Source organism: Trachemys scripta, chromosome 15, assembly GCF_013100865.1.
Source record: "Trachemys scripta elegans isolate TJP31775 chromosome 15, CAS_Tse_1.0, whole genome shotgun sequence".
NCBI classification, from domain to species: domain Eukaryota; kingdom Metazoa; phylum Chordata; order Testudines; family Emydidae; genus Trachemys; species Trachemys scripta.
The window spans coordinates 29,083,344-29,106,957 of NC_048312.1; the positions used below are offsets into that span (position 1 = coordinate 29,083,344).

The 23,614-nt window shown below is 53.6% G+C and overlaps 2 protein-coding genes across 4 annotated transcripts in view; both read right to left on the bottom strand.

Moving 5' to 3' along the window:
* The window catches only part of LOC117888247 (putative ciliary rootlet coiled-coil protein 2), a 59,863-nt gene extending 49,380 nt beyond the window's left edge, over positions 1-10,483 (bottom strand). The window contains exons 1-5 of the mRNA XM_034791476.1: positions 10,429-10,483; positions 9,442-9,531; positions 3,320-3,391; positions 1,269-1,378; positions 686-773 (exon numbers count right to left, since the gene is read on the bottom strand). Coding sequence (XP_034647367.1) covers positions 686-773; positions 1,269-1,378; positions 3,320-3,391; positions 9,442-9,531; positions 10,429-10,483 — 415 coding nt within the window. The remainder of the gene's footprint in view (positions 1-685; positions 774-1,268; positions 1,379-3,319; positions 3,392-9,441; positions 9,532-10,428) is intronic.
* Positions 10,484-17,279: 6,796 nt separating this feature from the next.
* Positions 17,280-23,614, bottom strand: part of OSBP2 (oxysterol binding protein 2) — a 364,006-nt gene continuing 357,671 nt past the window's right edge. For all 3 annotated transcript variants that reach the window (XM_034791661.1, XM_034791662.1, XM_034791663.1), the window contains 2 exons: positions 22,078-22,298; positions 17,280-21,272 (listed from right to left, as the gene is read on the bottom strand). In XM_034791661.1, the coding sequence (XP_034647552.1) occupies positions 21,130-21,272; positions 22,078-22,298 (364 nt within the window). In that variant the 3' untranslated portion in view covers positions 17,280-21,129. The remainder of the gene's footprint in view (positions 21,273-22,077; positions 22,299-23,614) is intronic.

The window sequence follows — 23,614 nt, forward strand, 5'->3', positions numbered from 1 at the left end:
AGATTTAATTCACTAGAAGCCTCAGTTGCTTTGTTTATCAGAGGCTTGCAGCAAAACTCCCACTCTGTGTATCAGAGCATGGCAGAGTCCACACGCCTTGCGGGAGGATTACGACTCCGCACACGGGGCTTGACCGGTGGGGAAGGCAGAACTGCTTCTGGTAAAATGAGCCCAGAGCTCAGAGCGAAAGCCTGACCCTTTGCTGAGACTGAAAACCCTTCCCCACGCCAATTCCTTTTCACTTTGCAGCAAATCCTTGAAGTGCCTGACTCCAGAGGGGCCTGGAAGTAGCAAGATACAGTGCGACAGGCTGTTTGGGCGACAAAGCAGGAATCTTACCAGAAAGCCCGTCCTGAGATGGGCACAGCCCAACTCTGCAGCTCCAAGAGGGAGGGGTTTGGGGAAGCACCTGTATTTCTGAGCTGTCTCTGAACAGAGCCTCTGGGCTTCCCCATCAACAGCTGCTCTCTAGCCAGCTTCCCCTCACTGGGGGGTTTGCCCCTCCACAAACCACACCAGGACCAAGCTCGTCCTATCATTCACTCGCCCTGTCCAGTGCCCCGAGTCTGACCCTTTGGCCTGCACTCCCATCCCGTTTTTACATCTGTTGTCCCAAGTGCTCTGCTGCTTTCTGGCCTCGTGGCCCCTCTCCTCGCTTTACGGGGTGGGCCCATTGCTCACTCACCTGCTGCCCGGGGGGCCTTGGGGGAGCAGTCCAAGGAGGTGTCTCCATTCGTGCGACCACCCGCGACTCCTGCACCACGGCCCTGCCACTGCAGAAGGGAAAGAAACAGATAATGGAGCAGCTGCAGGCTCCACGCGCCCCTCGCCTGCTTACGCAGCATCCTGAACAGCGGGAAACAAACCCAAACAGATCCACCACACGACAGAGACTGCACCTGGGGCTCATGATGGGAGATGTCTGTCCAGACAGAGGCGCTGGCCATCAGATCCCCTGGCAGGCACCACCTCACACCAGCCAGGTGGCCGTGTCCCAGGCAGGCACCACCTCACACCAGCTGAGCGGCCGGGTCCCAGGCAGGCACCACCCCATGCCAGCCAGATGGCCGGATCCCTGGGCAGGCGCCACTCCCCGTAAGCTGGGTGGCCAGGTCCTTGGACAGGTGCCAGCCCAGACCAGCCAGCTGCCTGGGTGGTTGGTGCATAAGCTGAATCCTGAGACCAATTTCCTGCCACATTTCAGACGCCTCCTCTGACCCACAGCAATGGCCCCTTCCTCGGGGCTTCCCCCAGCCCCTCCCACGCACCAGCAGCTGGCTGAGCTGAGCGTCGATGGAGTCCAGTAGGGAATCGCAATGGTCCTTTGCCCGGGCGCCTGCAGTCTCAGGACAGGACGGCGGCTCCGCTGTCTCCAGATCTGCAGGGGTGGCAGCATCTGGTCAGTACCCACATACCCCAGCAGGACAAGCCTTTCAGCACCGTGGCTTTCATCCCCACCTGTCCTGCAGGGAGAAGCTCATGCCATGGCCTCCACCCCCAGAGCAGGGGAGCTTTTAGGGCCGCCTCTGTCTAGGTGCTTCCACATTTCCAGCTCCTTGGGCAGGTTTTCCTAATAACCTGAGCAGTGCAAACCAGAGATCAGCATGTATCTGCAGTTCTGTCCATGTCTGTGCGTGTGTGTGTATGCACCTGCAGAATCAGGCGAGGAGCCACACAACTGGTATCTTAGGAAAGTAAATCGAAGAGGCTAAAGGCGTCTCAGTGAGATGTGGCTACGTGATATCTCTAGCAGGCAGCCTGCAGCTCTGCATTAGCATGACAAGGTTTTCATACAAGCCACGTTGGGCCAGCATATGGAGCAGGAAATCCTGTAGCTCCCCGATTGCTTTTCCCTTGCAGACCGAGTTTTCTTTACTTATTTCTAGGGCTCCTGCTAGCTTGGGATTTGAACATTTCCGACTGTATGCAGAAACTGACAGACCTTCCCTTCCACCACGTCCCTTTCTCCGTGGGCTTCCCTCTCTCTCTGTATCGGGTCAGTGGCAAAGGGTGTTGCCTCTACGGCACAGGCAGCAGGGGTGGCTCACACGCTGTGATTTGATGGGATCACACCAAACCCATGGAGAAGTAGAAATGCGCAGGTCTGTGGTGATAAGGCAGGAAAAAAGCAGCAGGACTCCTCCGTTCTACTCCCAGTCCTCTCACTACATAGCCACCGCTTCCTCACCTGGGATGACAAGAGCTTTGCCCCCTTCCCAGAGCAGCATGAGAGCTGATGGATTAAAGGGCAGACACAAACTGTCAGATGAAATGCACACGAGGCTGTGCTGAGCCAATGGGCTGAAGTCACACTGCTCTCCTGCCAGTCCCCCAGACTGTGAGTGTGGGTGTGGCTGTGTACACTCCCCTCCCTCGCAGCGGGGCATGCAACCAGCCGTGCGGCTCCAGCTCTGAGATGCTGTCTCGCTGCCTCTGCTCACGGGCTGATACGGAGACCGTCAGCTCCTCTGCCCCGCTACAGCAGCCAAAGAGACGCAGCAGTGGGTGGCATGTTATAAGGAGTCACCAACGAAATGCCGTGACCTCATGTGAAACCCCTCGGGGAGACTCGGGGTGGGGGCTAGAGACAGGTGTTTGCACATGTATAATTTTAGCCCTGTGTTTGTGTGCACTTGGAGATGAGCTGTGTGTGTGTGTGTCCACACACTGGGGGTGAGCTCTGTGCATGTGTGTTCAGATGTGTGTGTGTGTGTGCGCGCACGTGTGTCCACACATTGGGGGTGAGCGCTGTGCATGTGTTTTCAGATCTCTCTGTGTGTGTGTGTGTGTCCACGCACTGGGGGTGAGCTCTGTGCATGTGTGTTCACATCTGTGTGTGTGCGTGTGTGTGCATGTGTGCGTGTGTCCACGCACTGGGAGTGAGCTCTGTGCATGTGTTCACATCTGTGTGTGTGTGTGCACTGACAGGCGAGCTGTGGTTGTGATGTCGACTGTAATACAATCAAATAAATCCCAAACTCCGCCCCTTTCTTTGTGCACCCGTCTTCCCCTCGCTGGCTGTGGCACGTGCCATGTGCCCGCTGCGCTCTGCTCTCAGCTGGGTGCTCTGGGAGGGGAGCTCGCTCGGCTGTGTCTGAGGCTCTGGGGCTGCCACCCTGGCACCTTCCACCATCCCTCGAATTCACTTAAGGAAACAGAGTGAACTGGAGCTGGAAATGTCCACGCCCCGGATGTCACCCCCTACCCTTGACTGGCCATTGAGCAGGGCAGCGTCCCCGGCTGGGCACTCCTGGGTGTGTGGGAGCTCTGTGCTGGCACAAGGAAGGTGTAAATTCCCACCCGCAGGCCATGCCCTTACCGGGTTTGCTGCCATCCTCCTCCAGGGTGGCTCGGCCCCCGTCCAGCTCCATGTCGGCCATGCTGCCTGGCCCTGGAACACAAAAGCAGCAGCAAGTGGGTCAGTTTCCCTCCGTGTTGCCCTGGGGCAAGTGGCTCTGGGGGACCTTCCTGCCGCGGCTCACGCAGCTACTTCTGCCACTGCCGAGAGCAGCCTGATGCTCCGCAGTGACCGGACTTAGTGCGTGTGGGCATGTCGCCCGCTATTGGCCCCCGAGGGCACGTGCCAGCCTGCTGCTAACGCCCGCCTGCAGATGCTCCCCCGCGCTCCCGGGTTAGATGCTTGTGTTTGGTGCAGAAGGTCCTGCGTTCACTGCCTGTGACAGCCACGACTGGCCGTACGGATACAGCGCCGGTGGCCCAGCTGTGACCTGGGACATTCCAGCTGCCTCCTTCCCAAGCCCGGAGGCACAGCTGCCAGAAAAGTGCCACATGCAGCATGTGGCAACGCCAGAGGAAATCATTCAAATGTGGGCTTAAGTTCTCAAGAGGAAGCAGCAATTGGGGGCCCAACTAGAGACACCTCAAAGGGGGGTAGAGTTTCACTGAGCGCCGGCTCAGCACTTCCTGGAACTCACGCCTGTGTGGGGTGGCTCAGGCTGGGCCCCAAAAATCAGTGGTCTCTTCTGAACACTTAGGCCATAGCAAACGGAACTAGAAGGACTGTGCAGCGCTGCCCTCTGCTGGATGGACTCAGAACTGTTCACTTGTGTGTCAGCTCCCGACACTGGTAGGAGCTAAGGGAGAGTCTCCACTACCGGCCCCCCAAATTATAAGATTGAGTTACAACAGTCAGTGTGTGCTTGGAGGGGCATGTCTGTTTATTTGCCTTTTACGGCCATTTTCAGTTTTTTTCTCTGTCATCAGAAAGGCAAGAAACTGACGTCTTTAAATGAAAGATGAAATTTTCACATCATCACCTGACTCCGGGAGCTGGGGCTTTAAGGAAAACACAGCTTGTCTGCTAGGCAGGGAACGAGGCCTCCACACGCAGTGCCAGCTTCTCCCCCGCCCTGCCAGCCCAGACTGTTCCCGCTCACTGAACGCCAACAGGCTTCTCAGTGTCAGGATGTCCAGGGCACACGTGGCTGGGCAGGGAGATCTGCCCAGACCTGCCCTGCCCGACAGCACAGCTCAGCCAGCATCTCAGCCTGGCAGAGGCTTCAACCCAGACTCAAGCATCCCAGGAGCTAGGTGCTAACTCAGCAGTGGCGCCGTGGGCCAGGGTTGAGGGGAGCAGAACCTGCTGACCGTGTGTCTCTGGCATGCTGCCCAACAGGCCCCTGTGCAGAGATGCCAAGCAGCAGGAGGCAGCAGGTGGCAGAACTCATCACATGGCTGGGTTTGGGAAGCACGCAGTGCTGGGGGAGGGTTTCTAATGGTCACCGCACACAGGGCAGGTGGACTCAGCCCGTCATCGAGGGCTGGCCAGGACGCCTTAGCACAGCAGCTGTAATCCCTTTAGCAATGGCGACTGACGGGCACTGGGGAGGGAAGCGCAGGCCAGGCGGGAGCCAGTAGCCTCTGGACATGGAGCCGATGACTGTCCATATCCAACCAGCACACAGGGGCTGGGGAGCCCCACGAGGAGGCAGGTCTGGGGCAGGTGCACGGCCAAACGGGCAGATACCCAGGGCCAGATACCACTGTGTAAATGGGCAGAGCTCCACTGACATCCCCAGATCTGCATTGATCCCACCTGCACAGGTTGGCCCAGCGCTGTTCTGGCTCCGGGATCAGTAACAACACTTCATTTTGGTAGCAGGAATGAGACGGGCCAGCGAATTTATACCCACACAGCTCTCCTGGTGCCCCTCAGTCCTGACCCACAGCCCCGCCCCCCCGCTCTTCCAGTCCTGAGCTCCCCACACACACAGCTCTGCCAGTGCCCCTCAGTCCTGACCCACAGCCCCCCCGCTCTTCCAGTCCTGAGCTCCCCACACACAGGTCTGCTAATGCCCCTCAGTCCTGACCCACAGTCCCCCCAGAGCTCTCCTGGTGCCCCTCAGACCTAACCAACAGACCCCCGATATTCCAGACCTGCCCCCCCCAGCTCTGCCAATGCTCCTCAGTTCTGCCCTGCAGCCCCCCTGCTATGTTAGATTTGAGCTCCCACGCACACAGCTCTGCTGATGCCCTGAATTCCCACCCTGCAGCCCCCTCCCGCACACTACTTCAGACCTGGGGGTCCCTCTCCCTGATAATGCCCTTCAGTCCCTCCCACAGCCCCTTCCCGCCACACCCCCAGAGGTGTGTCCCTTCCTCGCCCCCCTCTGCCAATGCCCCTTAATTCCAATTCACAGCCGCCCCTGCTATGCCAGCCTGACGCTCCCCCAGCACTGAGCTCTCCCAATGCACTTAGTGCCAGCGTTCAGAGGTGCGAGACAAGTGCACTAAACATGGATTTAGGTGACCCTGTGCAGCTGCTAATCACCAGTGGATGCACAAACACTCACAATCTGTTTGCTCAGGGCAGCGCCACAACCCTGCACTTCCGAGACTCCCTCGTTCAAGGCACATTCCATGGAAAGCGTGTGGTGACAGCTAACAGGCAAATGATCAGTGTCCACTTGAGGACTGTCACCTGATGTCCCCAAAAGAGAGACCCCGGCGACCAGGCCTTATGTGCACTAACGCCCTGCGGGCCTATGGCTGGGGCAGCCCTGGCGCTGTGTCTCCTGGCTCCCGGGTGCGATGTTCACGAGAGTTAACTCTGCTCCCAGAGTGTCTGAGTGTCCCGCTCTACGTGTTGCACAAATCTCACAAAGTTCCGAAAGCATCAGAAAGTCTGAATCTTAGTACGAGAGTGTTCCCACCACTCCAGTCTGGCCACTGAGAGATGTGACGCTGGCAGACCAGGTGCCAGCTCTTGCCAAGGCTTTAGGCCTCAGCTGAGCACTGGCAAATTCATTGCTGGAAAGCAGTCTGGTTCCCCTGCATGTTAGTATGATGAAGATGGGTATTGGACTTACAACAATGTGTTAAGACTTTGTGAAATGCTTGTAAGTTGCTGCAGGCATTAATCTCCCGGATCATTTCTTTAACACATGCTAGAAGATAATATTTAAGTTTTCGCTTTGTAACTGTAAAGAATGTTTGCTCGGACACCGTGAACCCAGGCAGGAGGGATCGTCTCTGGCCCATCAAGAAGGCCTATCAAAACTAAACACAATACAAAGACTTTAATTGCCCCTGCCCGAAGAGGCTACGTGCAAAAGGACTCGTCCCATCTGCGTGAATTCTGGAAGCTGATAAGAAAAGTTTTCAGCTTTTGCTGTTTGGACTCTCACAGGGTCAGAGCTACGAAACAGAAGCAGAGCGCCCCAGGGGTAACTTGGGTTGGCCCTAAAAGACATTCAGGACTGATGGATTACTACAACCTGCCACCTTTTGAAACAACAGACTCGTGTGTCTATGTTACCTGCTTTAACTTTGTGACAACTCTCGTCTTTTCTTAGTTAATAAATCGGTAGATGGTTTACTATAGGATGAGCTACACGTGTTGTCTTTAATGTGAGATCTGAGGTATCAGTTGACCTGGGGTAAGCAGCTGCTCTCTTGGACTGGAAGCAACCTGACTATGTTGTGACCTTTGGTGTAGAGCAACCATCTCTCACTGAGTCCAGCTTGTCTGGGTGGCAAGACAGACTGGAACGCCCATGGGGACTGTCTGTGACTCCGGGGTAAGGCTGTTACAGTGCTTTGGGAGTTCATACTTGTTAGTGGGTTGGTGAAATCTAACTATAGAGCATACAGCCAGTTTGGGGAGTCTACCCAGTCTGTCAGCCTGCCCCGAGGTTGGCACTCACGGTCATGAACCACTCCAGACAGCCTGACAAGTGAGGTCTGATGCCGTCAGGTAGCAGGGGAGTTGGAAATGCTGCAGGGTTGGCTTCTCTCACAGAAGTGACGCTGAGAGGCACGTCCGGGGGCTACACGCTCATGAAGATGCTGAGCGCTGCGGAGTCTCGTTAGCAGTCGGCGTGTCTAATCTCGTGCTGGCGGAGCGTGCTGCACGGCAGCGATGGAGCCCACCGAGGGCAGAACTGGCAGTGTCTGAGCAGCAGCAACTCAAACCTCCGCCCCCTTGCTCTGCCAGTGAGCATCAGCCTGTGCTCGAGTCAGACGAGGGGAGTGGGGAGCTCAGTCAGTCCCCACGGAGCCCAGCCAGCCCTCGGCCTCTCTGCTGAGGCTGCCAGCAAGGGGAGCCAATTGCATGGATGGTTCTGGGATGGGGAGAGCAAGGAGCTGGACTGAGACCCACCATATGGCATGAATGGTAACAGCACTGGCTACTGCCAGCCCTAGACTGGATCTGAACCAGGGCCCTGGGGATTAAAGACTCCGCCCCCCTCAGTCTCATCCCTAGAAACTGACTCTGATGGGAGCTGGGGACCATTAACTGTTGCTGTTACCTGGGCACTGGCTTATGGGCTAATTGGAGTGAGCTCGGAATTCGGGGGGCACGTGTTGAGCAGACACCTCCATTACTGAGCAGTGCCAGATTTCTGTCCTTCCCGCCAGTGACTCCAGTCAGTCTCTGCTCTGTGGTTCGTCACCCTGCACTTTTCAGGGAACTCTTAATATTAGGTACAATTTGCCTTTGTCCTCCCAGTAGAGTGACCAGATGTCCCGATATCAGGCGCTTTGTCTTATATAGGATCCTACTGCCCCCACCCCCGCTCCAGATTTCTCACACTTGCTATCTGGGCACCCTACCTCCCAGACAGAGGAACATTCAGGACAGGAACAGACTCCTCTTAGCATATGAGACTTGCTCCAAGATCATCCGAATCTCCCCAGTTACACTCTGTAGGCTCCGTATTCAGGAGGGATACCATTCCAGTTCAGCACATACACCAAGTTCTAACTGATGAGCCGTGGGGAGAGGCTGGCCCAGGGGCCAGTTCCAAAGCAAATACATTTGAAGATCTCTGTAAGCAGTGCTGTGATCACGCAGCACTTCCCAGTCCTGCTGCAAAAGGCCAAGGATGTGCAAGAGAGGACAACCAAAGATCTGTTTGTGGACTATGCTTGACAGCCCCTGCTCCTGTCGTAAGGTGTTCAACCGTTGATCCCGTTGCTTCTGCCCCACAGGGAGAATCCACATTTCCTCTCTGCTTTCACCCTTGAGTGGCCAATTTCCCAGCAATGGGGGTGGGGTCCTGCAACTGCTAAGAACCAGCCAATGCAAAAGCTCCTGCCCCTGGTGAGCATGCTGAGAGAGGCTCAACCCAAGTGCCCGTACCTTCCTCACACACACTGGGCAGGGGATGGAGGATAGCATTCCAGAGGCACATCTGCACACAGGCATCATGGGCAGCAGCCAACCACACGCATGCAGGGGTGGTGTGGTACCCACAACCATCGTGGGAGTAATGGAGCCAGGGGACCCAAGCTTTGCCCAACCTGGAGCCATCCCGGCATCTCAGCAGGTATCTGGGAACACTCGTGTGGTTGTAAATGGTGCCTGCGTCCTGCAGGGATGGGTGGTGAAAGAGGGACAGAATGAGAGCCGGAACGGGCCCTGCGCCAGGTGTGCCATCTACCCTAGAGCAAAGTGAGTGCTCGGTGGGTGTATCAGCGGGGGGGGGGGGGGGAATAATTTAGTGGCGTGTTACACCCCTTCTGCACACAGGCAGAGGGGTCACCAGGCTATGGACTGGCTGGGGAGAAGTGGGCCCCTAGAGAGAGACCCAGAGGTTCATGCTGCCCTCGCTAATGAAGGTAGCTTGGCTAGCGAGGGAGCATTGCATACTGGGACCAGTCCCCTCCCCATCTCACATGGGGCAGCACAGACTCTTATGTGGGTGCTGGACTCCCCAGGGTGAGGGCACCAAGCTGAGGGGACCCGTCAAGGCTCCAGGTCCCAGGACAGTGGGTGCTCTCAGGGGGCCTAGCCCAGGGCAGGGTCTCTGGTTCCCGGGGTCGGGTGCTCCCAGGGGGCCGGCCCAGGGCGGGGGCTCCGGGTCCCGGGTGGGCGGGTGCACCCCTAGGTGTGCGGGGAGGGGGCCCTGCTCGGGCTCCTGCCCCAGATGCCCCGGGTCCGATCCAGCCCCTGCAGTGGGGGAGGGTCTGACTCACCTGCCGGGAAGGGGGTCTGGCTCCGGGGCAAACGACTCCGCAGGGACCGGACCCGATCAGGCGCTTCGTAGCGACTCTGGAACGCCCCGGCTGGGGTCGCGCAGCAACAGTGGAACGCGGCGGCCCCTCCGCGTTCTCATTGGTGGGCTTGTGCAGCCGCTGCCTAGCGACGGCGCGAGGCGGAAACTTTCACAAGAGGCGGCGGGAAGCCACGTGGGCCGGGGAGCGGTGGCTGGAGCGCCCCAAAACGGGAGACTCGGGCGCCGGCCGAGACCCTCCGTCCTCCTCAGCCCCGATGCGCCTCCCCCAACCTGGCCGCTGGGGCACTGCAGACCCTCCTCTACTGGGGCGCTTCTCTTTTCCAACCCACCCCCACCCCGAGCCAAGCCAGCCCCCAGGACAGCGCCGGGGACCAGTCCGGCCCATGGCACCTACTGCCGGGCTCTGCAGGGAACCCCAAGGCCCCTGGGGTAGGATCCTGCCCTGCATAAAAACCAGAGTAAAACCATGGCTCACCGGCCCCTGCAGTTCGAGTCACAGCTCGGGACAGGGACTAGACCCAGCCTCAGCGAGGAAGAATCAACCCCCCCAGGAGGGGCCCCACCTAGCCCATGTTTGTTCAGGGTCTGCTGCTCCGAGCTCAGCCCTGGCTCCACACGCAGGAAAATGAAGTCCCTGGCCCAAGGAGCTTACAAGTCTAACCAGCCACCAACAGCAGGGCCCCAATGTATACAACAGGCCCAAGGCACAAACCTTAACCAGAGCAGAGGTTTTAAAAACAGGTATTATCTGTCTTGTTATACTCTGTTCCTTGGGCATTGGGGAAACTACCAGTGCTGTAACATCTGTGACTGGGGGAAATTTTTGTAATGTTTTGTATGAAACTTGTGCATGCCTCAGTTTCCCCTATATGGTGCTTAGTTAACTGGGTGGTGGGAAAAGGTTGTTTACTCTTTGCAGCGACCCAGAGATACAGGCGTGACTGACCACTGGCTGACTGGGGCCTGGAGCCCATGCCCATGGAGAGCTCGAAAAAGACCATGTGGCCACTCCAATTGCCCAGCTGTTTGGTACCTAGCAACTAATGACCATGGAGGGCGACTTCTCCACAGGAAGCCAGCTGGGTGTGACCTGCTGGAGAACAAAGGGCTAATGGGGAGGGCTAGGTGATGAGGTTTGCCCTGGAACAAGAACAAAGGACAGAGGAGGGATCAGATGGGCTTGTGTGTTGGGCTGCTAGAAGTGGGAGAGAATTCTCTGGACTGGGATTCAAGAGCGGGGTCTGAGAGGGCTCTGGGCTCAGGACTCACCCAGATGGACTTTGCTGTAACCTTTCATTCTCTATTAACTGAGGATGTTCTATGCTGTGTTCTAGACATCTAATAAACCCTTCTGTTCGTACAACGCCAGCTGAGAGTCGCTCCAGATTAAGGAAGTTGGGGGTGCATGGCTCCCTGTGGGTGTCCAATCCAGGTGGATTTGCTGAGGGGAGCTCACGGCATGAAGCAGGGGTGCTGAAGACTCCACAGTTCGGTCCCAGGAGGCGGTGAAGCCAAGGGGCGAGAGAGTGTGCCCTAAGGGGGTTGACACACTGAGGGGGGGCCCTCCCGGGGACTGTTCCAGAGCTGTGCGAGAGCACATCATCTGTGGATCCGTGACAACATCGAAGTGCAGTTCTGCTGTCAGATGCAACTGCAAAATGGCATCGATTCCAAGGTCAGAAAGGGCCTGGCCTCCTGTATAACAAGCCATGGAATTTCCCTGAAACAATTCCTGTTGGTAATGGGACATGATCACTGCTCATATCTGCTGCTTCACTGATTGGCTCAAATAAGCTCGTTTCACGAGGAAAAAGACTTTTCCTGAGTAGCAGCCTTGAGGTCAGAGAGTCACATTGGGCTCGTTCTGGTTTGGGCATCATCATCAGCAATAACACTGCTGTGATCTGTGCTTAGTTAAAGGTTCTGTTGCTGATGCATGAGCCACAGCAGAATTAGTCTCCTTCTTTCCCAGCCCTGGGCTCTGCTAAAAGGAGTAAAACATAGGGAAAATATTTTTGTCACTCCAGTCAGCAGATCTGACTCTGATACACACACTGAGCAGGTCTGATGGTAAGGAAGGACCAAGAGGGGAGGAGCATTTTCACCAACCTAGTGAGGAGGGCTTTACACTAGGTTCAAAGGGGGCATGTGACAAAAGTCCAAAGATAAACATAAAAAAGGTGACCTTAACAGAGGGCGAGATGTTGGGGGGGGGGGGGTCCGGACATGGAAAATTAGAATAGGGTCATCGGAGGAACAAGTGGGGAAATCTGTTCAATATCTTAGATGTTTATGCACAAATGCAAGGAGTATGTGGAATAAATAAGGAGGAACTGGAAGTACTAGTCCATAAGCTAAATTATGACTTAATTGGCGTCACAGAGGCTTGCTTGGATAAATTTCATGTCTGGAATATTGCTATAGAGGGATACAGCTCGTTCAGGAAGGACCAGCAGGGTAAAAAGGGAGGAGGAGTTGCATTATATATCAAGAATGTATACGTGTGTTCTGAGGTCCAGAGCAGGTGAGAAGCACACCAGCTGAAAGTCTCTGGGTAAAGATAACAGGGAGACCATAGGGTGATATGATGGGGGTTTACTATAGACCACCAAATCAGGAAGGGGAGATGGATGAGTCATTTCTAGAACAAATATCCAAAACACAAGACCTGGCCGTGGTGCGGGACTTGAACTACCCAGACATCTGTTGGAAAAGTAATATGAAAAAATGCAAAATGTCCAGTAAGCTCTTGGAATGTATTGAGGATCGATCACTTTGTTTCAGCAAGTGGAGGAAGTCACCAGGGGGACAGCTATTTTAAACCTGACTCTGACCAACAGGGAGGAATTGGTTGTAACTCTGAAGGTGGAAGACAATTTAAGTGAATGTGATCAGGAAATGATGGATTTCTCGATTCCAAGGAAAGGAAGGAGTGAGAGCCGCAGAATAAGGACAAATGGACGTCAAAAAAGCCGACTTCCCCAAACTGTGAGAAGTGGCCGGTAAGTAAGGTCCTAGAGGAAGAAAATCGAAGGGAGAAAGGAGTGTAGAGCTGGCAATTTCTCAGGCACTCTTCAGTCAGGAAATGCAGTTAAGTCTGACGGTGAAGTCTTGTTTGATTGTCTTGTCTCTAGATTCTGATGCCAGGTCTATCTGCATTTTATCTGAGCTTATTCTTTAAACGGCGGCCTCTGGTTATACCACTGTTAATTATGCGTTGGCCAATACTACAAATAATGGGGGAGGGATAGCTCAGTGGTTTGAGCATGGGCCTGCTAAACCCAGGGTTGTGAGTTCAATCCTTGAGGGGATCTGGGACAAAATCAGTACTTGGTCCTGCTAGTGAAGGCAGGGGGCTGGACTCAATGACCTTTCAAGGTCCCTTCCAGTTCTAGGAGATAGGAATATAAATACAAGCAGGAACTTAATGTACCAATGGTGTAATTCAAAAAGCACTAGAGGGGAGGCACTAACAAAATCTGATTAACGTGCAATGTCTCATTCAAGAAACCCCAGTTTGAATTCAAACAAACCAAACATATCCCCACCCGAGTCAGGGATCCTCCAGTACACGGGGGCAGAGGCAGGTAGTAAATGAAGGGCCGGTGGCCATGCAAATACCTTCAAAACAACAGTGTTAATGTGTCCCTTAGAAGGGGGCCGCAGAGTCAGACGTCCAGGGGGAGCCCGTATGGCAAAGGCCCCATGGACTCCGATCGCAGTTGTGACTGTGGGACCCTGCAAGGTGGAAGAGAAAGCACATGTGCTGAGGGAGAGGCCAATCCTATCTCTCTGTCCAAGCAGGACCTTGGCTGGAGCAGGCACCAGATGGGACCTGACCTGGCCGACTGCACAGAGGCAGCAGCTCTTAAGACTGGAGACCTAAGAGGCTAAGGAAAAGCCCAGAGGCTCAGCCTTAAGCTGCCAAGTTCGTGGGGTTGTGCAGCGGCAGGAGTGGGAAATGCCAGGTGTCCAGGGTGAGGCGCAGGGCACCAGGAGGGCTCCTGAGAGAAGTAGGGGTGGGGGCAGAGAGCAGAGCTATCTGCCTGCAAAGGGGAGACAGATCTATAATGTCAGGCAAGAGCCTTAGCCCTAAGGCGCCCTGCCCCTGCTGCTAGAGGGGGCAGAGTCACTGGATGTCTGGGAAATCCTCCTCCTGGGTCTCAGGCCCTGTCATGGGGGCAGGCGGTGCACTGCAGCAGGGATACAGGCCGGGCTGGAGTCCTAGGCACTTGTTCAGCCCAAGCTGGTCAAGGCTGGTCCCTGCAGAGCTGTGGCCTTTTCCTTCCTGAGGCCCCATCCCTGCCGGCTCTCCCAGGCCAGCTACGCCTTGGCACCCCTCAGCAAAGGCCTGCAGCTCTCCCCAACTGTGGTTGGAACAGCCTCTAGATCAAGGCTCTCAAACGCTTCCATAACCCAGGCAGCAACCAGGAAAACTCTCACTGACTCCCCCCCGTTTACCATCACCTGGCCCCATCTGACTCCCAGGGGCCTTTGCCTGGCCCTGCTGCCCCATTCACCAGTGCCCGGGCCCCCCTCCACTTCCCATTCACCACCACTTAAGGAGGAAGGACAGGGCAAATGATGGGAACAAGGACAGGATTCAGAGGGCCCAGGCAGCCTGCTACTTAGCAAATGGCTCCCAAAGTTCCTTGAACCCAGCACATGGTCGTTGTTCAGTGTAGGGAAAATGGAGCTGGTTACCCTGAAAGACCTGGGTGAATTAGCACAAGGGAACCGTCTGCCAGGGCTGGCACCACGTACATGCCAGTGCAGCTACACTGGGGCTTGCTACCTCTGTGCCACCTCCCAGCACATCCCTTCAATGGCTGAGACACCCCCTATCTTGAAAGAGAAACTTGGGGATCCAACGTTCCTGGCTACTTCAGTGACATTCTCCTCAAACTCTCATCAGCTCCCAATCCCCACAGTAATCCCCAGAGCCCCCCCCAGAAGCTCATCTCCAACTGCCTTGGGGGTGCCCACTGCCCCCCATGCCTCCAGCTTCACACAGAGCATTTCCCAAGCTCCAGGGGCAGCTCCGTGGAGTAAGTGACGACACTTGCGCATGATGCATTTTAAAACTCCTGAATCCAAGTTTTATTACTGTGTAGGAGGAGAGATCACACAATATATTGTTCCAAAGAATTACATTCAACAGCATTTACAGTAGAATGACATTAAAATCCTCTGGTGGGAAAATAGAAAGACTAGGACAGTGCTCAGATGAAGTGTTGTCACTAAATGAACTGTCAAGTGCAGTAGTTTGCTTTTAAAATTAGCTGTCCTAAAAATGACTGGGTGTTTTGGGTGTATTCCCCATAGTCCCCTGTTTAGCTCTGCTATTCTGTAGTGTCTGTGTAAGAGGCGTCTACACAAATGCATTTACTGAAGGTAGATCAGAAAGGACTAAGGGCTGCCCCAGAGGCCAGCACAGCTGGGCATTTAGGTGCCAACACTTGTTTTCTCTTTACACTTCGTTTAGCTGCAACGGCGCTCAGGTCCTGCTTTAGGGACGGCAGACCGAGGAATCTCTCACCTTTCCAAGCTCTGGGCTAACACTTCTTGTGACAAAATACACAAGGAAAAATAAGGCATTTTAAAGAGCAGTATTTCTACTCCCTTTTATGAAACTGAATCAGACCTTGAGTGGAACCTCCCCTCCCCCTGCCCCCATGTGCAATTTTGTTATAGGGTGACCAGATGTCCCGGTTTTATTGGGACAGTCCCGATTTTGGGGTTTTTCTTATATAGGCTCCTATTACCCCCTGCCCCTGTCCTGATTTTTCACATTAGCTGTCTGGTCACCCAAACAAAGAATGGCATGAGTGAAGAGCTGTGGAGCAGAGAACCGTCTATGCTCCCACCGTTACATAACGTGCGTCTCAAAAGGAGTTAGGTCTAAATGCCTCGGTGATGGAATATGCAATAGTCGCCCAGCAGGCTGGATCCCAGCTGCTCAATGTCATCAACACAACAGTTCAGAAAATGGAGCGAATCCCCTGCTTTCCTGGGCCGCAGGCAAACCACATGGCCAGCCAGGCTGAAAGTCGTGCGTGGTACCGAGGGCCAGGCTGTGCAAGTAGAGAAGAGGAGAACACAGCATTGAATTTCTAACATGGTACCTGCCTGGAATACTGAGAGCCTTCCTGTAGGGCAAGTTTACACTACAAAATGAAGTCGACCGAAGGGCTTGTCTCCACTACGGCGTGGGGTCGAGCTGAGGCTAGGTCTACACTATGGGGGGAGGGTCGACTTAAGAGACGCAACGTCAGCTACGTGAATAGCGTAGCTGAAGTTGCGTATTTTAGGTCGACTTACCTGGCTGTGAGGACGGCGCGAGTCGACCGCTGCCGCGCCACCGTCGACTCCGCTTCCTCCTCTTGCCGCGTGGATTTCCGGAGTCGACGTCAGAGCGATCAGGGATCGATTTTATCACGTCTTCACTAGACGCGATAAGTCGATCCCCAATAGTTAGATTGCTACCTGCCAATTCAGCCTCTGGCCCCTGCCTCGCTCCAGCTGGGGACCAATCCTTCCCCTGCCCCCATGCCCCGCTGTGCTCCTGCCCCTGGCCCCTGCCTCGCTCCAGCTGGGGACCAATCCTTCCCCTGCCCCCATGCCCCGCTGTGCTCCTGCCCCTGGCCCCTGCCTCGCTCCAGCTGGGGACCAAGCCTTCCCCCCACATTGCCCCACTGTCATGAGGGATAAAAATCAATGACTTAAAAAAAAAATGAAAAAATCGGATTTTTTTTAATTTAAATCGGATTTTTGAGGCGAAAACCTATCTAAAGATAGTTTTAATGAAGATATATTATAGCTCATCATGGAATAGGGATTATAAATTCTAATTCTATAGTATAAGACAATATATTCATGTCATGTTTAAGAAAAGTTTTGTAAATGAGTTCCAATAGTTCATGGATTAGGGACACCATTTTATGGGGCTCCAGGGGCTTCTGTATAGATTATTTAGGTTAATCTTTCTATCTACCCAATGGGACTCAGTGCTCAGTCTAGAAGATACCATCAGAGATGCTTAGTTTTGCAGTTCTCAAACCGTGGATTTGTGTCTCCAGAGGTAACATACTTGTTAACAGCAAAAATGTTTTAAAATAAATAAATAATATATAGAGGTGAGAAATAACAGACCTCAACTCTATTGTCCCTCTGCAAATTTGTGTACACAGAGTCAATCCCTTACCTCTCTTTAAAAGGGAAAAGTTTCAAAAAGTTCAATGAATAGAAGATTGTTGGGGGCGGAATAGATCTGGACAAGGAGAAGAAGTCTGGAGGTAAATGTGAGACGCGAGGGACATATGCTTTTTTGTTAAAATATTATGTTTGCTGTAGAAGAAAAAAATCCAGAATACTTAACGTTGTTGTTTTAGTTAAATAAAACAATTTAAATATCTGTCTGGTGATGTTCTCCTCCTAATACAGCCTGGCAAGAAAATCCTCCAAATATGAATGATTAATCTGTTGAACTGAAGATAGTTCACCTCCCAATGACTGCATACATATCTGCTTCAATTATCTTTGGTAAATTTTGAAATAACCAAACAATCATTCATTTTCTGATATAGCTGAAAAACTCATCTGAAAAGTTTTCAAAATAAACCACTTTAAAAATGTATCGTGTGTATCTTCTAAAAACGAAACCTCCATCTGTCTCTGAGTTGTGAAGAATATGTATTAAGGTTATAACAACCAGCAAGAATGCATTTTTATGTAGAAAACCATGATTAAATTGAGTCTTCCTGACTAGTGATTTAAATCAAATCCATCCTGCCCGCTGTGCTCTTGCCCCTGGCCCCTTCATTCCCAGGGGAGGGGGGCACAAATACATTTGGCGCCAGGCCCACAAAAAGTTAATCCGGCCCTGCTCATAACGGTGGAGTTATTAAGTCGGTGTAATGGGCGAGTTACATCGATGGGGGCTACATTTTAGTGTAGTCGCTCACAGAGTTCGGTTGATGGAAGCTGCCTTATGTCGACCTAACTCTGTAGTGTAGCCCAGGCCTTAGAAAGCTGAAACACCTGGTTTGCTAAAAGGGAATGATCTTTTCTAATTAACACCTTTTGAATGTGAAAGCATTTGGCTTTGGAGCAATTGTTACTTAGCTAATTAAGCAAATACCTTAAACCTCTCTCTCCCTGCTCATTTTAGAACAAGCCTACCTGAAAGATAAGCTGAAATATACCATACAGGTTGTACTACAAAACCTCAGACAGCCATATCTGTCTTCATTATTTTTCATCTATTATGTACCATATAAATTTAAGCAAAATAATTGTATATATATTTATATATAAATTAGAAGCAAATAAAAGATTAAAGGGTACACGGAAATCAGCTGTGTTACCACACTGATAGCCAATCACTAATGTTACATTGTACAAGTTGTATATATACTGTATACATACATGTGTTGTAAATCAGTCTGTGGGTGCTGGATGAGAAGAGGGCTGGCCAGGAGACTGATGGTCTTCGGAACCTGATTGCATACGAGTCCCTTGTGCAGTCTGGGTTTTCCAGTTACCAGTGCCTTGAAGTTCATTATTGCTAATTTTCTTCCCCCGTGGATGGGGGCTGGCCCCAGCTGCCCCAGCTTGGCCTTTGAGCCACACGAGCAGAGTGGTTGGTGTGACATGGTGGAAAGCCAGAGCAGAAGACATCAGAAATGAAAGCACACAAGGCAGAACCCTGCCTCTAGCCCTCCCGAGCTCACACGCGGCTCCCTCTCAAGCCCAGGATACTCGGCAGGTCTCATCAGTGCACAGATCCGGACTCCCATTCCCAAACGCCAGCGCAGACAGAGCTCTCCCGGGGTACCCTGCAGTTCAGTCACCAGACATGTATACACCAGAGCAGGATGTGTGAGCGAGTCACCTTCCCTTGCTGCTCATTTATCACCTGCAGGGCTTGCTCATCCTTTCCGGGCATCTCCGGAGCACTCAGTATCCCAGCAAGGAGACTGCTCTGGTGGGGAGGAAGCAGCAGAAGTGCACGGGCCTCTGTCCCCACACGACTGGGGGTGGAAAGGGAGGTACAGAAAGCAGGAGATCTAGGAGCTGAGCTGTTTCAGGACAGACACTAGTTCCACTGGCATCACAGCCTAAGGGGTGCGTGTGGCCCAGTATTTGCTGTAATGTTTGCCGTGAGGGCTCAGCAGATGTTCAGTGATGGGACATTCTTAATAATGACACCAGCAGGAGCCCTATGGAAGGGGATTGTTGCAATGGGGGGCGGTCCAGAGCCAGGGGCCTGGAAGGGAGCGAGTCCATGTGCCAAAGCCTGTTGGGTTCACGGCCGCCCGCTACCCAGGGAGGGATTTTAGCATCAGGCAAGGGATGTGACGGATCACCCAGAAGAGAGGGGTTTCTCTGGCTGCCAGTCAGCAGCGACGGTCTAGGGATGGGCCCTGTTCTAGGGTAGCCTGCTGCTCGTCCAGCCTTGCGGTGGGCGGGAGGGGAGTGCCTGCAGCACTGCCTGGATCTCATAAGCCCTGTAGCACAGGGGGCCGCTAGGCTAAGCACGTGAGCTGGAGCAGTGAGTGACAATCCAGGACTGGTGCCTGCACACAGCCATGAAAGCAAACCATTGTCTGCCACCTTCCTGCAGGGAACCAAGGGAGGGCCCGAGGGCAGACTGGGTCCAGTGGCCCACAGTGGGCTCAGCTTTCCACTGGGCCATTGCAATGTTGTGCCCCATTCCCAGCAGCTGGGCGAGCCCCAAGCACCCTCTGCAGTGCAGGAACAGCTGCCCTCACCCTTCTGCCCAAAAGTCTCTGGGCTTTTCCCGTGGCACCTGTGACAGAGCTCAGCAGCTTGGCTCAGTCATGCCAGAGGTGGGACACTGCCCAGGGGCCAGAGGGGGGGTCTGCGTGCAGAGCTCCTGGGCATCTCTCCCCTCGGACTGCAGGGTGATTTAATGGGTGTTTGGGGGTTGGTGCTCAGAGCCAGGCTCTGGAGCAACCCATTATAGTCACGGGGGTCACGCTGGAATCCTGCACCCCTCCAGCTGCGTTCGGGGATCTTGGATCTGGCATCAAGGGAGTGGGAACTGGGATCCACGAGTCACATGTGCCTGTGCTCCAGCGACTTGTAGCCAGTCACAACACAGAGCTCCAGTCAGAGCCAGCCTCACTCGGGTCCTTGTGCTGGAGCTGGGGGCATCCTGCCAGCCATCTCCCCCCTCTTGCTGTATCCCACATAACTACGTCTCTCCTCCTGCTCCTCCGCTGAGCCCCCCAGGCTCTACTCCCTAGCCCCAGACTGGGGGTGGGCGCAAGAGAAAGAACCCCATGGAGGTAGGAGGAGGATGGGGTGGAAATGGCAGGAAGCCCCAGGGAATGGGGGAAAGGAAAGGGGTGGGGGAGCCTTCTGCTTGTTCAAGAGCCTCCCACTACACTTCCGGGCTCTCACACCGAGCTCGCCGTGAACCACGCTACTGCTTTGCCTAAACAAATGTCACTGTTCCCTGCACCTCCAGCTGTCCCTTACGGGGACTGACACTGCAATATGATGGGAACCATCCACGCAACAGTTACTGGTGGCATCAACCTTTGTGCCTGGTGTCTGAAGGGCAGCTCAGAGCCTGAACCCTGCCTGGAAAGTGTTGAAGAAGGCGTAGAGAGCTGGGAACATCAACTGCTACTGCGAGACATGGAGGGGGAAGGGGCCTCGAGGTGCTGGGCTGGGGTGGAGTATGGATCCCAATAAGCACTGGTGGTATCTATGAACTGCTGAGTAAGGGTCTTGGCTCTAGTCCACGAAGGCTGACTCTACTCTGACTGAGGGCAAGTTTAAAAAGTCTCCCTAGGCAGATCGTCTCTTGTCTGCTCTCTGTAAGGAACTGTTTCCCATTAAGACAGAGTTGCAGGGAAAAACCCAAACGAACATGATCCAAAAAAGCATCTTGTTAGAGACGGTTCTAAAAAATATCAACTCAATATTGCAGATTGGAAAAAAATCCACTCAAACAATCCGCCAAAATGTCACCTAAATTCCTTCAGAAATAACCTAATTCATAGCTGTGGGAGCATCGGGCACTGCTGGGAACTATGGAAAGAACCTAGGAATAAGCACCTAATCTACCGTCCCTAGAAAAGTCATCTTTTCCCTAGAGTTTCGGAGATGAATGGGATCAGAGAGTTGCTTTTGTCTGTAAAAAGGAACCTGAACTACAAGCAGATTTTTAAAAAATGAAGTCCATACACAAATGGGGAAAAACGTCAAAAGGAAGAGCTCCAAGGACTGTGCATCGTATCCCCGCAACGCGTGCATCTTTGGAAGTCGACGTCTCAGTTAATAAAGCTGAGGCTTCGAAAAATATAGGCAGCAACTTCTGACAGCAATAAATATGCTAGGCTAAAAAGGAACCAGAGTCAACATGTCTTTGTTCCTAATTAGTAGCTAAAAAAACGCCACCTTTTAAAAAAACACTGAATGCTATTTTATTAGTGCATAAAAAAATAGGTTTGGAATCCCTGTTTTGATTTATTTTCTTTTAAATTTCTGTATTTATTTACTCTGTGTGTGTTTCTGTGCGCTGTGACATAAAGAGAGGACGCTGCCCAACGCGTCCCAGGTGCTCCTCCTCCTTCTATCCCGTGGCCTGCCAGCCTGGTGTGGGAGGAGCAGCTCAGAAGATATCAGGGCACAGATCCCAGTCCTGTTTCTCCTTGGCTTCCCAGTATCCACCCTTGTAAACACAGATCAGCTCCCCTGTCAGGGGATCCACCTTCCTCTCAAACCACAGCGGGATGTAGCCTTCATAGTCTTTGCCTGTCGAGAGTGGAGAGCACAGCACAAGGGTTGGTTGCATGTCTCGTAGGGAAGCCAGGCAGCTCTGCTGGCATCCCCACCGTACTGTCAGCATAATGCAGTACACAGGGACATAGGGCTCAGAATCAGCCCAACAAGCCATGCATGGGTCACCCATTGCTATTGGAACTCCTGCCACTCAGAAGGACCAGCCAGCCGTATGAATTCATGAGCCCAGGCCTCTCATGGGAGCTGGTAAACTTCCAGGTGCTGTGGCTGGCTCCCAAAGACGCGCGTGGTGGAGTGTCAGAGCTGGAAGGCTCAGAGGTTGTGCCCAGCCAGCTGAGGAGAGGAGATGGGCATGACTGCAGCTGAAGGCCAGTTCCTCTGCCACATCAATCATGACACAGCACATCTGGTCCTGGAATCTCAGATCACTTTACCGGGGGCCGGAGGGGGGTGGGAAGCAGCACTGTCCTTATTTTACAGGGGGGCCAGCTGGCACAGGGGGGAAAGGATTTGCCCACAGTCACCCAGCAAGTCTGAAACAGAACCTGCATTGGGCACGTGAGTCCCAGCCCTCAGCTGACTCCATTAAACTCCTCAAAGGTGTCTAGAGATGGGAAAGAGCGACCAGGCTCCTGACCCAATCCTCTGCCAATTCGGGACTGTGCTGTTCCGGCAGATTGAGGGATGGTTCTTCTGGGACTCGAGACACTTGACTGACTTGCTGCCTCCCTTTGGCTGCAGCTCCCACGGCCTGGGACCAGCAGCCTCCCTGAGTCCCCTGGTTATCTATTGAACCCTTCAACCCAGTCAAACTCACCTTCCTCCAAGGCCTCCACGGCTTCTGCCTCCCGCCTGCGACGGACGGCCCTTTGCTTCTCCTCCAGCCTCTGCTTCTCCACGTTGGCCTCATCCCACTTGCCATTCTCCATGAGCCGCTGGTCAGGCCTCAGCCTGCTGTCTGTGGGGGCCACTCCTTCCTCAGGCTCGTTCAGGGTCAGGGCCAGGTCAGAGAAGAAATACATGTTCTCGGCATTCTCCCTGGAGGAGAAGGGGTCAGGTTAGCGGGTGGATTCTTCCACCCACCCAGATACAAAGGGTCTCCATCCATCCATCCATCCATCTCCTTGCATGGCCCCCCCATCACTGAGGTATCTAAGCATCTCCTACTATTAGATCCAGACCTGGCCACACTACCTGCCTGGAGTGCAGGGAGTCCTCAGTGAGGTGGCAGAATTCTTCCTTTGGGGAGCCTTTCCTCCTACCACCCCAATGGAAATGCCTAAGGTACCTCACATGAGAGAACAGTTCAACCAAAGCTGTTCCATGATCTTCCCACAGGAGTCATGGGATCCTCCTACACTCTGTGCCACTGGCCAGGAGGTCAAGAGGGCAGAGGTCACTCCCAAACACACTTCCCCCATGTGCTGCTGCCCCACAACCAAGCTGGCAAGGGTCATCCCAGAGAACAGGAGAATTCCAGAGACAAGCCAGAAGCGGGCGGTAGTGCTTTGCCGCTTGTGCCACATGTTTGACAGCAGCTGCATGCGGAGGACTAATGGACTTTGGCATTAGCTCTCAGCAGCGAGCCAACATGGCAACGCAATGTAGTACAAAGACTCGGTAGGGTGGAAACCGGGCCACACGGATTGCTAAGCTGGCATGGAAAGCAGTTACATGAACATGGGTTAACCGTGTCAGCAAAGCCGTTTTCCAAACTGGGCTAAGTATTTCTTCACAATTCTTCCAGGAACAATGTTAGCTCATGAGACTGTTCTGGAAAGGGAGTGAGCCGTGCTGTTCAGACCCATGTTAGAAACCAGCTCCAGACATGGTTCTGGAACATGCTTGTAACATGGCTTTGTAGAACACCCTTTAGTGTTGACAGCCACGTTATCCCATTCTAAGCCATGCTCCTGTAAAGTCCCTAACACTGTTTACAACTGAGGGTCTGTCTACGCTGCCATCTGAGGTGTGATTGCAGCATGTATAGACATACTCAAGTCAGCTGTGATCTCGCTAGATGGGTTGATGTAGCCAGAACGAGGGACAACAGCGCTGAAGGTGCGGTCGTACTGGCCACAGAGCGGGCTAGCCCCACCCACCCAGGACCCTGGGTATATACTCAAGGGTGGGAGATGCTGCAGTTAGCAGCAAACCTCAGAGAAGCAGCAAAATGTGCCTCATGGCACCACTACCCATGGCTGTTCCTCTCGGTCCGCATCCTGCACTGGCCAGAGCAGGAGTAAGTCCCCATTTCTCAGATCACTTTGCCCAGCACTGAACTGCAGCCACCTCTGGGCTGAAACGCAGCAGCTGTTGAAGAGCATGGCCACAGCACAGCAAGCCCGCAGGGA